Here is a 16,320-nt window from a genome sequence, read left to right on the forward strand (position 1 = left end):
TCCTTAGAGGCCCTAAACCATAAAATATGAAAAATAAACCTTATTCTGCTTGTGCTCACTGTTGTAATCATATTGTACCAAGTTAGCGAGTGACTTCGCATCTGTAAGGGAGTAAAAAATACTTTCAAGTAAATTTAAGTCAAAATGACACATTGGAAGTTAATTTGTAATAGGTAATGGTGATAATATACATTATTTTGCTATATTTAAGGCAAATTTTCAGTGGAAATTGATTTCATGCATGCTTGCTATGCATCTGTCTGCCAGCTAGTTCCTCAGTATCTCTCTTTTTCCTCGTGAGTTTTAACCCTTTCAGTCGAATTTGTTGTGGTGGGGGAAGAGAAATGGTAAAAGTAAAGGAGGTCTGTGAAAATCTACGTTTGTTTAGGAAAGATGAATCTAGATAAAGTGCCACTGCTGCAAGAGAGGCTGTAACGTGAATTGAACTGTTACCAGGATAGATGGATGGGCTTGGCAATGAGTGTCTGTACATTAGCCAACTAATAAACATCTTCAGCGATCACAATCTGACACAGCACAGGCTGCCTCTTGCCCAGCCAATAATTAAGGGATGTGGCAAAGTACTGTAGAAGGGTCTAGAGAACCCAGATAATTCCTGAAACTGTGGCAGCAGTGGGGAGTGTAAAGGGTGGAGGACAGAACTCAGAAATCCAGGCTTCATTCACCCTTTTGTGAGCTGCAGGATTAATTTGCTGGGAAGAGGAGGCGTATAAAAATTTTTCCAACTCTTTATTTAAGAATGTGATTCTGGTCTTGGAACAGCTTTTTAAACAGAAATATAAAGATAACTGCTTTCCACTCTTTGCCAGTTCAGGTGTAGCCTCTTTAAAGTGTGCTTTGTGCCCCAGGGAAATTTATATGGTTGATCAGCCCCATGTTTTATTTTGTCTTCTAAAACAGCTGGAGCTTTACTACTTTCTTTGTTTATTTTCTTCGGTGTTCCTTTTTTTCTGTTAATGTGATCAATAATGCCATTTTAAAAAGAAATGTATCAGTTGCCTTTGGCTGAAGCTCTTAGTGCTGCTAAGGATCTGTATGTCCATTTGGAAGTTACTTGGCACTGTAGTGCCGTAATGCTTGAGGTTCTGAAATCTAGCATACTTGTACGCAAACGGGTTTTTTTCCTAGCTTGGGCTGGTCTGTATCTAAAGTGTTAACACTGATGAAGCGTATTAAAAAATGCACTGTCTGCATTACTCTTTGGAAGACCTGATAGTATGCTTTTGAAATCAATGAAAAGCCTGTTTTGATGCATACAGCATTTTAAAAGACCTTAGATCAAGATCTGAAAAGTTAAGCAACTTAGACTTTTTTCCTAATAGTCTGAATATTGTATGTCTTGAATTTTAAATTTTTGTCATCAACAACTCCGTGTGACTGAAGGCAAATTATTTAACTTCATTCTGCCTTTTGAGCTAATTAAAAAAAACCCCAAAACAACATAACACAGTGTTTTATTAAGTGTCATGAGTTTTAGTATTAATATATTTCAGGTGATTTTTGAACCATAATTCTTAAATCAATACAGAACTACCTTACTATAAATTTTTTTAACCAAAAAATAATACTTGTAAACGATTTATTGCACATTACAAAAAGAAACAGATTTTATTAAAAAGAAGAGAAGCTCAAAGGCTATAGAGAATATCTTAGTGCTGAAGTATGTTATTGGAGATCTTGCTAAAGACAAATTAGGTAAGTTTTATATATCTTTCAAATAGATATAATAATTTTAAGGCGATCTGTCTGGCTAATAGTTTTGTTCTGTATATCTCTTTTACACTAGAGACTCTCCCAATGAGTAAATGTTTCTGGTTTGGTAGGTGGTGCTGGGTAATACAACACAAGTCAAAACAAAGGTGTTTTGTGTTTTTTTTTTTAGGGAATTAAATATCTTCTTTATTTCTGTAAATAAATAAAAGGCTTTATGTACAGTTTAGTTTCATTTGCTGAATTCTGGAGAGCTCTGGACCATTGTACTTTCGCTGAATTTATCTCTGTATAAGGAACACCAGAGTGTGACCAGTGGAAACTCATTGTAGGGTTGCAGTTTGCTCCTGCATTCCTTTACACCCTGTCTTCATTACCAAAATGAACTGAAATAATTGAGTATAAGGAAGATAATTTTTTTAATCAATATCACATTTAATAAATATACCTCAAATCTCAGGTAAAAAGCAGCCCTTGGTATACTGTGTGACATATATTGAATTATTAACTCCAATTTGATTATGCAGTAGTTAGGTGTATGAATTTATTTAAATCCTGTGTGTTTTAAGTATGTAATGGTTACAGAATTATCTGTGAGGAACGTTTTGGTATTTAATGGAAAATACTAAATACAATTCTTCTAAGAAGTAATTATGATTTTAGGTTGGTTCTTAATACATCTCTTACAGGATCGAAATAAGAAATTAATTTATTGTTGCATAACACTTTATTCCCCAGCAGGCTGAATAATTATTTTGATAGGCAAGTGAAATGTTGCTTGGATATTATCCAGCATAAATCTTTCTCTTCTAAGCTCACCAAAGGTTTTGGAAGAATGCTTTGTGGTAGATTTACAGTTTTAGAATCGTAGACACATACTCAAAATGAAGGCGTTGGTGCCAGGGTGGATTAATTTAAATTAAACAGTAGATTTTTATCATATTTTAAATAGGAAAGCAAAGATCACGGTCTTAAGGTTTCAATTTTTATTGTAATTTTACATTAATATATCTTATGTATTTTCCTGGAAGGAGAAAGAAAAATTTCTTTTTGATTTGTTATAAAATAGGGTAGTGTATTTGCCTTAGATTTGGTGATTCTGATTGTCAGGCAGTAATATGCATGTATGTTACAGAGCTGGATTTTTATGTTTCAGTCTCGATTCTACATTTTAGTGAGCTGGGAAGTGGTGTGTGCAGTTGTTTTGCAGCGTGTTGGTTGGGGCGCTAGTGGGAAGTATGTTTTGGTCCTGACAGTGCCGTGAATTGTGGATTCTTCTCTGCACAGAGGTGGAGGCTTCAAGACAAGCCAGCAGGGAGGGTGGCCCTCCCCATGGGGCCTTTGGTAGCAGGGGCAGTTTCTTGGGAAATGCAAACTGGAGCTTTGCTTGATTGTATGTACTCCTTGATGAATTTAACTTAACAAACTGTTTTGCAGCCTGCTCCGTTTTAAAGCCTTTTGTGGACTACAGTTCGGGGACATGAGACAGAAGAAAGAATTTCGTTGTGAAGAGCTATGTCTGAAAGATACTTTAGAAGGAGGAGAGATGTATGGCTTGTCAGGCAATGAGTTCATGCTATTTAAGAATTAGAGGTCAGTGTAGTCAAAAGCACAAAGACGAAAGTGTGACAGGAAGAACATTGAGACAGAAATGGTTGTAAAGAGCATGGAGAACAGGCAGGGAGAGCAAATTTGTTCCTTTTTGTTGTTTCCTGCGGTCTGGCACCAGAGACGCTGCTGTTAAATTTTGTGCTTATGTGAAATAACATTTGTTGTTTAATATGTTAGAAAATTTCACATACTTAAAAAAATTCTAGAAATGACTCTCTGAAAATTGTTACAGAAGTTTTAATATTAGTAAAACTATTGCAAAAAAATTCCTCCTCACATCCTGTCAGTATCTGGTCTTATCTGATGACTGAAATGGCTGAGGTCTAGATACAGAATGCTTAATACTGACTAATACATCAAAATTAGCATCAATTAGCCTTTTTTCACACTATTTAAAAGTCTAGTGGGATTTTGGTGGTTAGAGAACTGAGAATCCAGTGACCTGTTTTGACCTTATATAAAACACTTGAGTATTCTTGTCAGTAATGGGTGTCCCCATCAATAAAACAGTGTTAAAAATATTTTCCATACAGTGAGTATAGTACATTTTTGCGAGTTTGCATAAGTTGTATTGCATTCATTAACTATACCTTTTGTTTGTAATTTTTTCAATTTTACCCTTTAAATATGTAAATACCTGTATTATAGCTTGTATATAAAAATTATAATTAATATGTTAACCACATGAGGATACATTCAAAGATCTTATCTAATTATGCATATATGTTACATTTATACAACATATAAATATATAAAGTTTGAATTTTACATGGTGAAAATTAATATTGGACAGATTTGGGTTTTTTTAAGTATATAGCAATATATGAAACACATTATCTGCTTTTAGTATAAACTTTTAAGTATTATTATACAGTGGGTTTTTTAAGCTTTGATTGATGTCAATGGCAAATTACAGCTCCTAAATATTTTACCTCATTAGAACCTAGTGTTCTGCTAAATGGAAATTTCATGAACTGCTTTCTGATATGCTCAATTATTACACATGATTTAGTGACATTTGCTGTGAATTTAGCTGTCTGCTGACTAGATTAACCCCAAACTTTAAAAAGCCCAGCAAGCTACTTTGTACTGATCTCACACTTTTCTTTACCTGCAGAATTGGACTGGCTTAGTAACCCAAGCTTCTCTACGGAAGATGCACTGTTGCTGCATCAGCGCACTACAGAAGTTGCAAATCTCGTCCCTGAAAAGTCACCACTAATAAGGCAGGATATACTTCAGTATCTTTTCAAATAGCTTCTTTCTTTTGTCCTGCTTATATTTTGTTATTTGAGACCAGAATCAGGAGCTTTTAGGGCTGCTTTTCATTCCACTGTTCAGTATTTAAAAAGGCCTGAACTGAGTCATATATAAAAGTGGGAATAATGCTTCTGTGTCTTTTAACTTAAAATAATGAAAAATTATACTTATGCAATTACATTCCCATTTTTTTTTCTCACAGCTGCATTTAAATCATTGTTATTTTGGAGTGGAAAGTTGACTGGGTGATCATGATCCTTCATTAGCTTTTGAATGTCTTAAGTGACCCTTGAAATAATGTAAAGATTAAGCATCATCTTTGTGATTTCTCTGTGGAAACCAGTTCAATCAACCATTTCACAGTTGAGTTTTTTGCTTTTCAAAATCTAGTTGAAGGTGCGATTTAATGAAATATTACACATATCAGGTTGCTTGGCTGTGTAGAACATGCTGATCACTGAAGCGGGTGATTATATTCTTTTACAGAAATGATCCTTAAGCAGCCACATTTGCTGAGGAACTAGTTTTAATACCTTGACCAGAATAGCTGCTATACTTGGCATATCTGCACTATATGAGTAGCACTTAATTATTAATGGAATTGAGTTGCAGTTGCCAAGTTCAAAAATCGTTTTATACAAGTGCCTGTGTTTACAATGACTGTTGGTGGTCATGGTAGATAATGACTTTGTTATTACAATCTCAGCTGAATACATCTTTTAGTATACTTGTTCTTGCATTTACATGTATTGTGTGATTGAAATGCAGTCATGGTTCTGTTTATCAGTCATACATTCTGCTTATATTTCTTCAAATATTTTCAGGACTTTAATGTCATAAAACTAAAGAATTTACAAATTACCATTCAGATAGAATGACATAGTAGCCACCATATTAATTAATCTTTGAGAAAGAATTTGTCAAAAAATAGAGTACAGAGAAATGTTTGATCTTTTTGTCTGTTACTAGGGTACTCTCTCAGTTCAGTAAAAACTAATTATTCCAACATAGTCAGTGGTTTTGGGGGGAGGTTGGGTTGTGTTTATGGTTTGGGGGAGTGTGTGTGTTTGTTTTAAAAGGCCTCTTAATGGTTCTCCTGTGGCTTCTTTTTTCTTAGTGCCCTTAAGTAAATCGGGTAAGGTGGTTGGGGTTTTTTTTGAGGTGCCTTGCTTTTGAAACACTGCATTTTCTTTTATTGGCATATTAGAAATACTGAGATTTGTCACACCTTTCTCTTATTGAACGATTCCAGAAAAAAGATGTTTAAAAAGAGCTCGTGCTTTAATTAATGGTTAAAGAAGACCTCCATTATTTCAGTTGATTGTTAAGTATGGGAGTGTATGTAGTATGTACAATGACATACACGTGTTTTGCCAAAATTATCTGTCCTTTCTGTGATCTGTCAGTAAGTCAGTGTTTGTTACTACATTATGTATATGTGTGTGTATGTATATATATATATATATATGAGATAACATTAATTCAGTAGTCATCAAAAGTTCCTTGATGGTGAGATTTGACTTTCTAATCTGGAAGCGATTTTAGAAGTATCTTTTTGATATTTCTTATGTAAATCCTAAAGAAACAAGGGAAAAAAGTGCAGATTTTTTTCTTTTGCAGGTCACCCTGAAAGATTTCTTATCCTTTTAGCTTGACCTAAGTTGTTTTAGCAAAGTCAGGAAATTTCATCAGCTCAGTCATCTTCTTTAGTTTGGCAATGATAATAGGTGAATATTTATACAGATCACACCTCAAAATGCCTTCGACTATTAAATCTTTTAAGACTGGTTGTCAGTAATTCCAGCAGCTGAAGAAATAAACATAGTTGTTATTTAATGCAAATTTATATCACTTCCATTGTATGTGTTGCTGCTAATTCTGTTCTCCAAAAATACAGGGAGAATAAATGTAAAGTGTAAAATAATACCACCATAAGAAAGTTCAAAATTATTTTACAGTTTTGCTACTTGGATATATAGTTATATAGAGATTTATATACTTGTTTCCAAGCAGGACTACTTCAAGATCAGAGTTGTCAGGGGAGAGTGATACAGATGAGAGTCTGAAACAGTCAAGTAAGAAAAGGAAAAAGAAAAAGAAAAAACATCACCACTATAAGAAGACAAAAAAAAAAATCAAAGGGGACTCCAGTAGCAGTGAATTGGATCTGGACACTAAGGACATCAGTGACAAGGCCAAAGGAAGTGTCAGAAATCATGAAAAGGAAGCAGCAGCAAAGTATGTATTTATTAATACGATGCAAGGTGTAAATTCATTGTGTTCTTGTACTTGTCTCTCCAACTTTTATGAATTAAATTATCAGCTTTTTTTCTAAGCTGTATATGACTAAACCTGCATTCAAAGCAATGAAAATAGAATTAGAACCACTTGCTTAATCATATTTGAAAAACTGTGACTAAAATATTCTGTGAAATACTGTTGTGCAGAAAAAAGCATGGTATGGTGTAATTAAATTTATTTTTAAAGACATGTAGAGGCTTATGTTGACTTTTTGTAAGCATCATTTCTCCTTTGATGGATCTTCTTTTGGGAGAGTTTGGAGAAGGACTGCGTTAAACATCATTCTTAATTAATGCAAAAGTCTTAATATACAGTTGTGTTTGCTTTGTAATATAACTTCCTCTTCGCAGAGTTAACATTTCATTTTTTTCCTATTAAGACAAAGTTTGTTGTACGATTTAACTTTTTTTTTTTTATGTCCAGCCATTTATTGCTCCATGCTGAATGCTTCATACTTCTTGCTCATGGTACATGTAGATGGTTATTTAAACAATTAAAGTTGTTTTGCTAGATCTTTTTTGTTAATTCCAGGAGCTCTAAAGTGCTGTGTAATTAGTGGAGGTGTCATTTTCTGTGGAACAAGAAAATAGATGCGTAGTGACTAGCATGATCTTTGAGCAGTAAAAGAGGTTCTGTGAATGCACTGAGTATTCAGGTTTGACATACCTGGCTGTGCTTTTCTCAGTCTGTTGGGTTTTGATCATTTCATTCAAAGTGGCCCAGTCTAACTAGTTGTGTAGGTCACCTTTCTCTATTTCTCTTCATGTTTGCTGGCTTGAACAGCCATTTTGCTTCTCTCAGATTCCTTAGTTTCTGTTTTTTCTTTAGTGTCAGCAGCTCTGGCTCTAATTCACAGCACTGTAGCTGCTCCTGGAGACAGAGTGAGGATTTGGTGACACTGAGGTCTTGCTGTTACAGCTGGGTGTAGTCCAGGCAGTCCTTGACTTTCCCCCAATTTACTACTTTCCCAGGGCAGATTAACCAGAAGCTGAGAGCACGGGCTGGTGGGCATGTGTCTATGTCATGGGATCTTATCATTGTTTCCCTGTGGAGGAATGGTAGTGGAGGTATTGTCTGATGTCCCTACCCATACTCACTGCCTCCCTTATGAAGACTCTGCTGTTGGCTTGTGGTGGCCAAGGTGTACTTGACTGTGAGGAAACAGTAAAAATCACTGGGATGCTTAAGACCGTTCTGCTCTGTCCAGTCACTCTCGTCTTTGCTGGGAGGGTGTCTGGGCTGTATGGAATGGACTAACGTGCTGCACCTGGTTCATCAGCTGTTTGCTAGATTGGGCCAACCAGCCAGCGCTTTGCCCAAATGAAGGGGTTGAAGTATTTTCAGGGTGTCTATTTTTACTGCTTTCCATAAATTGTTGATACTGAGAGAATACTGAGTTTTAAGGAGACTGTTTTTGAAACCTGAACTGCAAAATTGCTCTAAGCATAGTAGGTCTTGAGAAATGTTAGAAAGCCTCTCGAAACTATAAAACTCATTTATGAAGCTACATATTTGTAACATAAATTCAGATTGGAAGTTCATAGTTATCTATGTTCAGAGGCAGGTGGCAATTTCCATTTAAGTTCATTTGTACAACTGTAATCCATAAGCCACTTTGCACACTGTTTTATCAAATGCGTGAGTGTAATTCCATCTAATCAACATAACAACATATATATATATATATATATGGCTTTTAGATTATAGTTTGCCGAGCAACTGATTGGTTAAATTTGGTTATTGCCTTTCATCATCATAAATCCAATTTTCGAAAGTGTAAGAGGAGCAAGTGTTTGTATTTTGTTTTGATAGTGCTATTAGTGTATTTCTTACTGTTTTTTTTCTGAGCATACGACTGACTTTGCAATAATGGATGTATGCAACAAAGTCATGTACCATGACTGAGCAAATTAAATTATATATACAGAAATGCAGTATTTCCTGGGTTTTGTAAATGCTGAGTATGTGCACTAATGTTTAGAATATACTTCTACTTTTCTGCAGTCTAGATAAGAAAACGTCAAATCTTACCAGCAATCGCTTTGTTTGGCTTGATGATATCCAGGATTTCACAGCAGAAACCTTCAGAATAGACAAGAAACCAGACCCTGCAAACTGGGCCTACAAATCTCTGTATCGAGGGGACATAGCAAGGTACTGTATGTTGCTTTCTACTGGTATTCAAACTATCACAGAGTCACTATCTCAAGATTCATTAACTCAAGTCTGGCTGTGAAATTTTATGTCACAATGAGAAAATAAGGTAACTGAATAGTTTCTTCCAAAACTTTGCATTGGGCATAAATATTTTAAAAGGCAAAAGATATAATGAAATAATGGGAATAAAGTGCATGATTATTTTTTTCTAAAAACATTCTCTGTATGGTAGATGGCAGGCATGTGAGCTTGTGGAACTGCCTTCTGGAGGTGGCAGCATGGGGCAGATTCAAAAGCATGATTTTGAGGTCGGAAGTCCCAGATTCTGTTACAGATCATCTTTGGGCGAGTGCTCTTTTTGATCTCTGTTTTTCTGTTTTTGTGTCTGAAAGGGAAATGAAGGTAATGATTATTCCATACTGAATCTGTCAAGAGGTTCACTTGAGTAATTTGATATCCTTGCAAAAAACCCTGTATAGGTACTTTCTTAGCAAACAAATTCTGTGTTAGATCACCCAGACTTTTTACCAAAGGGTATCTGTCGTGCATTGCTACATTTCAAATGAGTGTAGATGAAATTGCGTATTCAACATTCTTAGTGGGTTACTGGTACTATGATGACCCTTCAGAACATTTCCTCACATTAACAGAGAAGCCCATCTAAAAGGGCTACACTGGGCTCATGCATTATGTACATACATTTATTTCTTGACGTTCTCAAGGAAAATTGTTTACTATATAAAAAATGTATTTATGGAAGAGGGAGGATTTAAGGGCTTTATTTTTATAGTGTATTTATACCTTTGCAGTAAAATTGCCTGGTTACAATCCATTCCAGTTTTCTGTCACCTTTGTCTTGTTAGCCAGCTGTTGAGATGAAAAATGTTACTTTAGTGTTGTACATCACTATGTCTGCCACTAAAATGACATTCTTGGTAATATTTTAAGATTGCGTTTTCATTAATCTGTAGGATTATTGTGGCCTTTATGAACGTCGTCTCTCCTTCCTCTCCCCCCCCGTGCCCACTTCTTGGCATATGAAATGCTTAAGGATACAGAAAGATACTACAAGACTGGAGTACTGGTGTCTGATTTTTCAGTTTAAAATAATAGAAACTAAATAGTTTTAAGTAATGGTTTGTTCTTTCCTCAAGTTAGTCTACATGACTTAAAATGATAGGAGGAAAAAAAAATTTTCGTCTGCTGGGTATGACAGATACTGTCTCAGGAAGCTTAGTATGATAATAAAAATTCTGATGACACTGAAAAAAAAATATAAATTATATTCTTGAATAAGGAGAAAGTTACCAAGTCCTTATGATTTTGAAGGTTTATGCATACGTTATTTGGATCAACTTCACTTAAAGTATTTCTTCCATGCTTTCTTTCAGAAAGGCAGTATCTTTTCTAATGTATGTTTTAGAATATGTTTAATTCTATTTTTCCTTGTAAGATATAAAAGGAGAGGAGAGTCCTGTCTTGGCATAGATGCAAAGAAACAGTGTATAACTTGGGACAGTTCTGCATCAAAAAGGAAGCAATTACAGAGGCGACCTGAGCGCTACTTCACAAAGAACAATGTGAAGATGCTGAACACAGATGGGATTCCTGTTTGCAATAAAAGTCCATCTCACCCAGCTGCTTTTATACCAGTTTTCCAAGTGGAAACTGATGATCCTTCTGACACAATGGAGGTAAATCCTCTTGGGATTTATGATACATCAACTACAGTGTGGCTACAAGGAAAAGAGGGCAGGATTGCAGACCATGAGCCTGTAAATACACAACAAACTATTCAAGAGCCTGGGATAAAGATTAACTCTGTTCTAATGGCAAAAGTAGAAGAACATAACAAGAAAGTCAGAGAAAACCCAAGAGATATTAATGCCTGGATGGAATTTGTTTCTTTTCAGGTATGTGTTCTGACAGACCTAGTTGATTATTATAAGTAATAAATACATGAATGTTATGTTGTAGTTTCATTTATTTAGGACTGTAGATTTTCTGTTGGTGAAAAACGAGCTGTTAACTCGTCTTCACAGGTGTCACTATTCTTCTTGTGATTCTAGTGATGATTATTCCTAATGTTATAATGATTTTTCTTTTTGTTTTAAGGATGAACTAATGAGAGGACCTAGCCCATATGCCAGTAAAGGAGAGCAGGAAATAAGAAGAAAATCACTGAAGTTAATCTTAGAAAAGAAACTGGCCATTTTAGAGAGGGCAATTGAAAGCAATCCGGGTAATGTTGATCTGAAACTTGCCAGGCTGAAGCTTTGCACAGAATTCTGGGAACCACCAGCTTTAATCAAAGAGTGGCAGAAGCTAATTTTCTTACATCCCAATAATCCAGAGCTGTGGAAGAAGTATCTTCTGTTCTGTCAAAGTCAGTTCACTACCTTTTCTGTTTCAAAAATCAATAGTCTCTATGGAAAATGTTTGACTACATTGGCAGCTGTACAAGATGGCAGCATGGTATCACATCCTCTTCTGCCTGGCACAGAAGAAGCTATGCTAGGTAAGGTTCTTTCTGTTTCCTGTTATGGGCTGAAGGGTCTTCATAGGAGTTGACTACATTCTCAGTAAAACAGACTTTCCTGCGTTTAATGGGAAGTTTTTATTCACTTCAAAATGCATGGCATCCTGATTTCTTAGCTGAGAATGAAAGCAGATATTCCAACCAAATACGGATATAGCAGATGATTTTCTTCCCCAAGTGAGTCTGTGATATAACATCCAGTAAAGACTAACGCTCTGAATGATTTACAGTACAAATGTCAAGGATGGAGAATTGGAGCCAGCAACTGAGAGATGAGCTTTTATCTTTGAAAAAAGTTTATTAAAAAAAAAAAAAAAGACAACTATCTCTTGTTCAAAAGTTTTATAGTTAATTATTTTAATTTAGAAAAGAGGAGGGACATGGGAAGTCTGATGTGAAATTTTCATGAGCATCCCAGTTCATAGATGAAGAATGCTAAACTGTAATATCATGTGATCATGCCTTTTGTATTTATTGTATGCATGTATTTACCATGTATAATTACTGCTGGAAGGAAAATTAGTCAGATGGTTAGGATGCTGGACTGGATGTAGGTAAGAAATGAGTTCGTGCTCAGTTCTGGCATGGGTTTTAAATTTATTTGGAGCTAAATGACTTAATCTATCCTATTTCAGTTTAGTTTCTCTGCCTCGGGTGGTCATTGTGATTATTAATCTATGAATACACTGAGGAGGAGGATATATTAGTGTCACCATGAATATGTTTGTTTTTCCTTTAAAAATTTATTTTTAAATCTAGAGGAGACTATTAGGAAGCAGTCCAGTCTTTTTATCCAAGTCTTGTAACTGCTTTTTGAGCTGTTATACAGTATCCAGTCTGCATTTACAGATTGAGATGCTGGGTTACAGAGTAGTTTCAGGTGTTCAGATCTCTTACGGTCTTGGGTTGATACATCTTGGATCAAGCACTGGAAAAAGTGCTGTAATATAAAAATCCTGTGCTGGCAGCTGGATATTGTACTGCCTGTTAGCTTCTAATTGCTTCTACTGTCTCTGATTTCCAAGACTTCAGTCACTTTGTACACTAACCACAATGAACGATTCTTAGTACATGTTTTATTCAGCATCTATTTCTTCAAACAGGAAGGTTTTCTTTCATTTCATTTCCCTGCTCAGAACATATTTTTCTCATTAAATACTGTTTGTCAACTGCTATGAGAAAATTGATTTTTTTAAAAAATAGAGTTCCTTGAACTAGTTAGCTCTAGCTTTAACTTTATTAGGTTGATTGACATTTTTCAAAATACTTGTTTGCTGTCATTGTCTATAAATAGGTTAAAATGAAAATGAACTCAAGTTTGCTTGTGTTTCTGTTCCACTCTTAATGTCTTCTTGTTTTGTATTAAGACTATAGTGATTTGTTTATGAACACTGTTTAGGGCTTGGGTTTTGGATTTATTTTTTTTTTTCCCTCTTTGGAATTCAAATGATAGTATTGGAGAAATTTCCAGTGGGGAGACTTCTTAATCTGAGATATCTTTTTTTTTTTTTTTTTTTTTTTTTAAAATGATTTAGCTATCTAATTCTTGGGCTGAATTTGAACTGTCAGTGTACTTATTAGGAATATTATCAAATTGTTCGTGAAGGTAAATATGCAGAGTTTCACAAATTAATTATGAGGTGAACAGTGTAGATGTATGGTAGGCTTGTATCTTCAACCTTTGGCCTTTGCTAATGAGTTTAAGAGCTAATTTTAAATAGTGTTGGACTGTGCCATCTAGTGTTCAATTCAGTACGCAGTACTATCTGCTTGGAAATAGGTGGGGTTTTTTTAAAACATGACATTTAAGAAAGCACGTAAAAATTAAAGTTATAGATCAGTTTTTACTTCAATTTTGAGATAATTTGTAAGATTTTAATATTAGGAACTATTATGTAAAGTGAATAAATGTAAACATTCTCAAATTTTGCCGTGGAAAGGGAGTCCTATTTCTCAAATTAAACCTACTGTTTGGGGAGGAACATCCTTAATCTTTTAGGTCAGTTCAGCTGCGGAAGTGTCAGAGTCATGGGCTGAATTAAGTATGTATTCATGCTGTTTTCAGCTTTTACCACAAAGAAAATGCTGATCTTTGCATTTGTGAAAATGTATTTTTCTTTTTTATCATGCAGAAAATCTTATGCTATAATTTATTTTTGGCTCCAGTTTGGCAGCAAGTCCTGATGAGATATTCTCTACATTCAGACTATTTTAATCAAAGTTCATCTGTTTGAAGCTGAGAAACTAGGAAAGGACAACTCTTTCAGTGTCAGTTGGACACAGTGTCTAAATGGGTTAAAATACTTTGGAAGATTCTATTATATATACTAAATTTTTATGGTTTAAATATGTTCAGAAATTTCAGAGTCTTTGTTACCAGAAAAAATCATTGACTTTGCAGAAAAATCGGATTAAATGCCTAGTTTGTGTATTCTAGCTGAATTCAGATTTTTTTATGTGCATACATCTGATGTAAATCTGAATACAGGTAAAACGAGTATATCATTTGCCACTTCTTACTATTAAAAAATAAGATGATCATTAGAAGCAACTGACATTAACTTATGTTGTTACATGTGTGTATATAGACACTTAAATATTTGATTGTTAAAACCCTCCAAAGCCAATGCATTTAGTAAAGAAACAATAGTTTTTGAAGAACTTTTTTCAAAACTATCATGAATGTTTTCAAAACTAAATAATGATTTGATTTATGGGTCTTGGGGTTTTTTGCAAGCCAGTGAAGATTATGACTTAAAGCAATTTGTTTTTTGAACAGCCACTGTTTTGTTGAAATTTGAGTGTAAATTGGAGCAATGGAATGTCTCTGAAATGTCCTTAACTGCTTAATAAAAGAGGGGCTTTGCTTCCCCTTTTAAGCTGAGACTGGAGGCTCAGTATGTGGTACGGATATGGCAGTGATTACTGAAATAGTTTGAAGAGCAAGGGATAGGGCTCGTCTCTACTTTCAAGCAGTAATACTCTGACCAAAAGACTGGATTTCTCTGAGTTCTTATGTAGGGAAAGATAAAACAGGAATGACAGTTGGAATGAATATGGTATGCATATTACCAACATATTACCAATGTAACTATCTCATACAATAATTAGGCAAAAAGGATTTTTGTTGTAATCACTTACTGTACGAATTGTAATAATGCCCAGCATCTTCAAAGAGGGCTATAACCCACTCTGACAGGTGTTGGATAAACTGAAGTTGGGACCGTTGCATATCATTTTTATCCATCAACAAGGGCAGTGCATGTGTCACACGAATAGAAAGTCATCTCTTTGCTGCACTTAAAGTGGGAGGTCTTAAAGTAAAACTTCAACAATTTTGACATGCATTTATGTTAGTTAGTCCCTGTGTCTTGGAGTTTGATACTGTTCCAAAACAATTATGCTTTACAGCGCTTCATGTATGTCTTTTGTATATTTGTGGGCAGTAATAAAATTATTTACAACAAAATTTATTTGAAATATTAAAATTTTATCTTCTTTACAGCTATATTTATTCAGCAGTGCCACTTCCTGAGACAGGCTGGCCATTCTGAGAAAGCAGTGTCTTTGTTCCAGGCTCTGATGGACTTCACCTTCTTTAAACCTGACAGTGTAAAAGATCTGCCAACAAGGGGACAGGTAGCAATTTCCATTTAAATGGGTGTATGTCCTGTGCATTACAGAGAATGCTGTAACAGAAAAACATTGATTAATTTTTTAAGGACGTAGGGAAATATTTTGAATCACAATTTTGTGGTTCTTCAAGGTGATGCTTGCATTGGAAAAATGCGTGTGGGTCCTCTGGCAAAACATGTCAAATGCCTGCTTCTACTGTGTATATATATTATAGAAGTATGATAACCAGTCATTTCATGTCTTTTTACTAATTAAAGATGGAGAAAATGAGCCAGCTGACCAATGTATGTGTCTAATTAGCACTTCCCTTGTTCCTTTTCCCTACAACTGCTGTTGTTTTGTTACTCTTTCTCTTCTAGATAGCTCTTGCAAAAATTTTTTAGGTTCTTAATTATCTTTTGTTTTCCGTAATTTTTTGATGTGTACATTAAGAACACCTTCATACTTTAAAGTATCTTTTATTTGACCCATGAGATTCCATTCAGCTTATTCTGTTAAAGTACTACATAACTTTTTTCTTTGTTTGCTCAGGTGTGCACCCCAATAATAATAAATTAATATTTAGAGTGGACTGTTGCCAGTGTAGCATCTTCCCACTGGGTTGTTGGGAGCTGCTTCCTTTTTAATGTGTGGTGGGAAGGCCCACCAGCTAGGTAGCTGAGCTATCACAGAAGACAGACATTTTCATTCTATTACCTTACCTCCTTCCCCAAAACCCAGTACTGAGATTTCATTTTTTGCTCTCTAGATTAATGCCGTTACCCATCACTGGAGCAGTCTTACAGTTTAAATAATAGTGGTGTTCTCTTTGAGCCACACATTTAGAGTTAATTATAATTATCATGAAGGATGGGAGATTTGATATAGTTACACAGATAAAGCTCAAGTTATACTTCCAATCACTTGAAAAACTGCAAGATTATCTGTAATGTTTAAAAACTCTTAAGAAGGCAGGATGGAAAGGAACCTCATTTTAAAAGGATAGTGATTAGGTTGGAAAGTAGAGTTCTTGAAAATAGGAAAATGCCAGATTTACAGCTGATCGCACATTTTATCCTCTTGCAGAAGTGTTATGACTCAGTCTT

The 16,320-nt window shown here is 35.0% G+C and overlaps 1 protein-coding gene across 6 annotated transcripts in view; it reads left to right on the forward strand.

Annotated features, from left to right (window-relative positions):
- NRDE2 (NRDE-2, necessary for RNA interference, domain containing) overlaps positions 1–16,320 on the forward strand; it is a 35,024-nt gene that overhangs the window by 2,448 nt on the left and 16,256 nt on the right. For 2 of the 6 annotated variants that reach the window (XM_026848988.1, XM_026848991.1), the window contains exons 2-7: positions 4,460–4,568; positions 6,616–6,840; positions 8,908–9,057; positions 10,514–10,973; positions 11,176–11,578; positions 15,105–15,238. In XM_026848988.1, the coding sequence (XP_026704789.1) occupies positions 4,460–4,568; positions 6,616–6,840; positions 8,908–9,057; positions 10,514–10,973; positions 11,176–11,578; positions 15,105–15,238 (1,481 nt within the window). Of the gene's footprint in view, positions 1–3,105; positions 3,125–3,266; positions 3,325–4,459; positions 4,569–6,612; positions 6,841–8,907; positions 9,058–10,513; positions 10,974–11,175; positions 11,579–15,104; positions 15,239–16,320 lie in introns of those variants that run through there. The other 4 variants (XM_026848992.1, XM_026848990.1, XM_026848989.1 and 1 more) reach the window with 4 other exon arrangements.

This window comes from Athene cunicularia (genome assembly GCF_003259725.1).
Source record: "Athene cunicularia isolate RWA chromosome 5 unlocalized genomic scaffold, athCun1 chr5_part1, whole genome shotgun sequence".
Lineage (NCBI taxonomy): Eukaryota > Metazoa > Chordata > Aves > Strigiformes > Strigidae > Athene > Athene cunicularia.